The 5,273-nt window shown below is 47.7% G+C and overlaps 2 protein-coding genes across 2 annotated transcripts; both read left to right on the forward strand.

Annotated features, from left to right (window-relative positions):
- Window positions 1–3,838: 3,838 nt before the first annotated feature.
- On the forward strand, window positions 3,839–4,516 carry LOC106011358 (uncharacterized protein K02A2.6). Its single transcript, XM_013080686.1, has one exon. The coding sequence runs from the start codon at window positions 3,839–3,841 to the stop codon at window positions 4,514–4,516; it is 678 nt and encodes a 225-aa protein (XP_012936140.1).
- Window positions 4,517–4,545: 29 nt separating this feature from the next.
- LOC106011359 (uncharacterized protein K02A2.6-like) lies at window positions 4,546–5,013 on the forward strand. Its single transcript, XM_013080688.1, has one exon. It carries the CDS (start codon window positions 4,546–4,548, stop codon window positions 5,011–5,013), a length of 468 nt encoding a protein of 155 aa, XP_012936142.1.
- Window positions 5,014–5,273: the final 260 nt, after the last annotated feature.

Raw genomic sequence — 5,273 nt, forward strand, 5'->3', positions numbered from 1 at the left:
CACACACACACACACATGCGCATATGCACAATTTGCGACAAAATGACCGCCAAAGTTTTGAGACTTCCAAGGCGGTAGTGTTCTTGGACGCTGCAACTGATTGACTTGCCATATGCCTTTGGTCATCGTTTGTCAGTAAAGTCCACATGGGATTGTAATTTAAAATAGAAATAAAAGGTGTTGAGCCCAGCCAGAGCATTCGATAACAATTGCTCAAATGGCGGGAAAATGTCGGTCTCTTCGATATCATTACGTTGACAAGCGCCTGATTTCACCTTGATGCCTCACAAATTCTGCACCGACGCAGTGGCGGTGGGTAGTGAAGGGCTTACGGGCTGGAGCCCCTCACGTTATGATCGCGCGCAACGAACACACAGTTCAGTCTGGCGGCTTGCCCGTTTATCCAATAATTGTTGTCACTGCTTACAACTACATGTATAGTAGCCTGACAGCCAATCAAACGTCGTTAGGGCTCAGAAAGAATAAGCCGGTTCTCACGCCCATCTTTAATGAAACTCTTCTTGTAAAAAGGTAGAAGACTTTTAAAAAATAACACTGCACAGAGGGCTCACGATCTCCCAGCCCTGACAATGGGGTGAAAATTTACGACACACTTTCCCCCAGTGACACAGATACCTATGCGCCCATTTGGGTCTTTGTTAGGCACGTTCTATTTTCCGCAACAACACGACCCTATCCACCTCATAGACGGTATGTGTTTGGAGTGCTGTGTGTTTGTGCCACTGAGATTTAACAGTTATTAATTACATCCAGCCACTTTTGGGGCAACCTTTTCTTCAGATAAAAACTAATTAGAGAAATTTGGAGGTGAAACGGCTTCGTCCCCACAATCCAGAAGAACTTAAATTTGACTAAGAACAATTATATGGAAGACACAGGTGACTCTTCTCGTTTGAATTGTTCTCAAAATGCCGTTGCTCGCCGTGCGTGAGTATAGAAAAATCATCACTGTTTTGTTCTTATTGCTAGCTTTTTGGTGATAAAGAGGTGGAAGAAACCTAAGCCCCACCCAAATCTTAGTCCACCCACCGCCACTGCACCGACGGAGAGAGCGGGGTAGACGGAAGCCCTTAAGGGAAAGAAAGGGCACAAACAAACAGATACGGCCATCATGATGACAGTTGCCAGATGACATTCTTTCTCAGACGTGTTTGTACATTAAATGTACTGAATAGAGTTTTTTTCCCCCACTTATACGTAGAGATTGCCTTAGGGGGGGAGGAGGGGAAGGGGGGGGGGGGCTACACCCCCAAAGCAGTGCCGGATTAAGACCCAGCTGGCCCCGAGGCACACTTCACTGAGTGGCCTGAAAAAGTTAGATACCGGTATGGTGCAAAATCCCCCCCCCCTCCCCTTTAACACACACACACACACACACACACACACACACACACACACACACACACACACACACACACACACACACACACACACACACACACACACACACACACACACACACACACACACACACACACACACACACACACACACACACACGCACGGTCTGTCTGTGCGTGTGTCAGTCTGTCAGCCAGTCCTAAGCATGACAGTATGGAATATGAACAAGATACCAGTAAGATTTAATGTACCTGTTATGTAAGGGAAATAATTAGATCCGCTCGTAGTTCATTCCCTTTGCAGGACATTGGCTGTTAAGTTGTTTCCTCTTTGAAGAAACACTTCCATGTTGTTTATTCTGTCATTTTCATATCATAATATGGCATGTTTGTATTTCATATTCTTTGCCACCGTTTACCATTAGGCTGGTGTTGTATTATTCTATGTGGGAATGACTGAGACGTGTGAGTGTCAATTATTAATGAAGGCATGTATTCTGTATCATGTAAATAATCTAACATGTTGTGTAGATATTGTTCCTTTGACATATTGGTCATAAATAAACTGATTCGTTATGTTCGACCCAAGACGAGACTCCTGTGTTCTTGATTGATGTTCAAGTTTGCTTGCTGTTACAAGATTCCTGTTACAAGTTACAAGACCTTAACATTGGCGACGAGGATGGGATCAAGATCTACATGCAAGCAAGATCAAGGCTATTGAAACCTACACAGCCAAGCCTGCTCTACCCAGCGCAGCCCAGCCGAGCTGACTGCCTCTACCACAAGCCTTCTACGAAGCAAGAGAGCCTTCCTAAGCCTTGGGAAGCGACACAGGAGTCTGGGGAACATCGAAAAGACAGCTTGGTGAGAAATTATTGTTTGTATACGGCTCACGTTGCGATAAGTCTACGGAGACTTATCAGTCCGCTCATTCATTGTCTAGAGTTTGTACACGTTTCGCTAGTCGTCTCGACTTTCTCCGCCCGGAGTTAGTCAAATTTTTATTGCACGCTCTCAAGGTCTATCCTCATTTCTTGCTAATCCTGAGGTCAAGGGTCCTTGGCACTCGTATTGTATTTACTTTTAGTGCCGGTCAAGTGAAGTTTTTCTGATGATCAGGGCCTAAAGGTAATGTCGGTAGGGCGTTCTTCTCACGCCTAACAGACATTAAACTCAATCCCAATCTTTGCTGTCCTTTGTTGAAACCAAAGCCAAATATCTCCTTCCATACTTCAGCTGGAGAGCGTGCATAAGTTGAAACCTTGGCCGATCAACGTCTTGTTTTGTTTCCTGTCCTTCTTAGGACAAAACAGCGAGAAAAGTGAAACGTGTCAAACTGGTCCGATCAACGTCTTGTTTGGTTTCCTGTCCTTCTTAGGACAAAACAACGAGAAAAGTAAAAACGTGTCAAAAGGCCGACCAACGTCTCGTGCTGTTCACTGTTCTTTTAAGAACAGAACACCGAGAAAGCGTGAGCCGTAAAGCATAATTTAGCGACGTAACAAGCTGCTGCCAGTCAGAGACCAGTCGTCATGTCTCGCTCACAGTCCCAGGATAAGTTGATCAAACTGCTGCGAGAGCAGATGAGTCAACAGCAGCAGCAGATGGAGGTGTTACTGGCCATAGTCCAACAGAATAAGACGGTCATCAGCACGAAGTTTGGAGAATTTGACCCCTCTATCGAGCTCTGGTCGGACTACTGGTCCAGATTCGAAACCTTCACTAAGGCTAACGCTATTCCAGACGATCGGCGTGCAGAAATATTCCTCACAAACCAGTCCAGTGTCGTCTACAAACTGCTGATGAATCTGGCCCAGCAACAGTCGCCACCAAGGGACATAAACAGTCTGTCAATGACGGAGATAGCAGCCCACATGACAGATCAATACAACCCTAAACGCTTCATAGTGCGAGAACGATTCAGGTTCTGGACCAACACAGAGAGGAAGCCAGGGGAGACCGTCCACGAACTGGCAGCCCGAATCAGGCAAGAAGCTGCCACGTGTGACTTTGCCTCCATCAGTGACCCGCTGGATGAAGCCATGAGGACTCGGTTCGTCTGCTCCATCCACAATGAGGCAACCATTAAAGCCCTCTTTAAAGTTAAGGACGACGAGCTGACCTTTGCTCGTGCCATCGAACTTGCAGCAGAGGCAGAGGAGGCTTCAAAGGTCGCAAAAGAGACATTGTCTCAGGACACGGCCGTCCACAAAGTCGGGCAGTCTCAGAGACGAACGCCAGGAAAGACGTCCTGGCCTAAGCAGTAGACAACACTTCAACACAAGCCTCATCACGAGAAGAAAGGGCCGCAACAAAAACGCTGCACCAGATGTGACGGAGCCCATACACCTGATAGCTGCCGTTTTGCCACTGCCACATGCCGTTTTTGTAACATCAAGGGCCACATTGAAGCGGCATGCCGAAAGAAGAAACGCCAGCGTGTCACGATTGTGAAGACGGTCAAGGCTTCAAGCATGAAGCCCATTACACAAGACTGCTTCATATCGGGGCATCCGGTCCAGCTAGAGGTCAACACCGGCTCTAGAGATAATTTCATCTCCTTGAGCACATGGCGCCTGCTCAACAGCCCCAAGATGGCACCAACAAGCAGCCAGTACCGGTGTGCCTCTGACCAAGACCTTCCTGTCCTCGGAGTCTTCACAGCTCCGACTACGCTGGCTAAGGACGACAAACCCACACAACAAAAGTTCGTCGTCACCCGTCTGCAGCTGAACCTCCTCGGTCGAGAATCATGCAGAAGCCTAGGTCTATCCCTGGACCAGCTCCTGTGCAACAAAGTCAGCAAGGTCTTAAAGGACATCAAGCCTGATACGTCCCTGCAGAGCTCCTGCCAGCAACTATGTCAGGAGTTCCCAGACTTGTTCAAGAAAGAGCTGGGGACACTCAAAGACTTCGAGCTGGAGGTTCGATTCAAGCCAGACGTCCAGTCAGTTTTTCACAAGCCTCGCCCAGTCCCTATTGCAGTACAGGAAGATCTGGATAGTGCCATTCAAGCCGGCATCAACAGAGGTATCTGGGAGCCAGTCCAGTTCAACTCATATGGTACGCCAGTGGTAGCCTACCTATCAAGAAGAAGTCTCCACAAGGTCAGAGCAGTATCAGAGTCTGCGGTGACTACTCTGTCACTGTGAACCAGCAACTGGAGACACATCGTCACCCGATGCCACAGCCGGAGGATCTCATGCGGAGACTGGGTAGAGGCCACTGTTTCACGAAGATTGACCTCGCTGACGCATACAATCAGATCTGCCTTGGCCCAGAGTCGCAGAAGAAACTTGCCCTCAGCACTCACAAAGGCGTCCTGCTACAGAAACGCCTGCCGTTTGGAATAACCTCTGCTCCCGGTTATTTCCAAGAAATCATGGACCAGTTAACTCAAGACCTGCCTGGTGTGGCCGTCTACCTGGACGACATCCTTGTCAGCGGCAACAATGCGGCGGAACACCTGCAGAATCTCCGAGGCCTGCTCCAGCGTCTACAAGACAAGGGACTACGCTGCCGGTTGGAGAAGTGCTCCTTTGCTCAGCCTTTTGTAGAGTACCTGGGACACTACCTTTCCAAGAACGGTATTGCTAAAGGTCCAAAAACAGATGCCATCATGAAGTTACAAGACCTTAACAGTACCTAAGGTCTCACAACACTAAAATTATGTATTATTTTTTTTTACATAGATTGCCACGTTGCGTGCTTTTGCAACAGCGAATTCACCAGCGTCTTTGTTAATGTCGACGTTGTGCAGTAAATCGCTTTCAATTGAAACTATTGAAAGAAGTACTAGCATTCCTAGCCGCTACTGAGACATGGTTGAACGCTTAACGTCTTTAATGCGTTTCAGTTGCGAAAATGAACGCTTGCCAGTGCAGTTAGTTGACATTAGAGACAGGTACA

The sequence above is a fragment of the Aplysia californica genome, unplaced genomic scaffold, assembly GCF_000002075.1.
Source record: "Aplysia californica isolate F4 #8 unplaced genomic scaffold, AplCal3.0 scaffold00096, whole genome shotgun sequence".
NCBI classification, from domain to species: Eukaryota; Metazoa; Mollusca; class Gastropoda; order Aplysiida; family Aplysiidae; genus Aplysia; species Aplysia californica.

Excerpts from the sequence above, each read along its gene's own strand:
- LOC106011358 (XM_013080686.1), top strand. The coding sequence starts at position 3,839 with ATGAAGCCCATTACACAAGACTGCTTCATATCGGGGCATCCGGTCCAG.
- LOC106011359 (XM_013080688.1), top strand. The coding sequence starts at position 4,546 with ATGCCACAGCCGGAGGATCTCATGCGGAGACTGGGTAGAGGCCACTGT.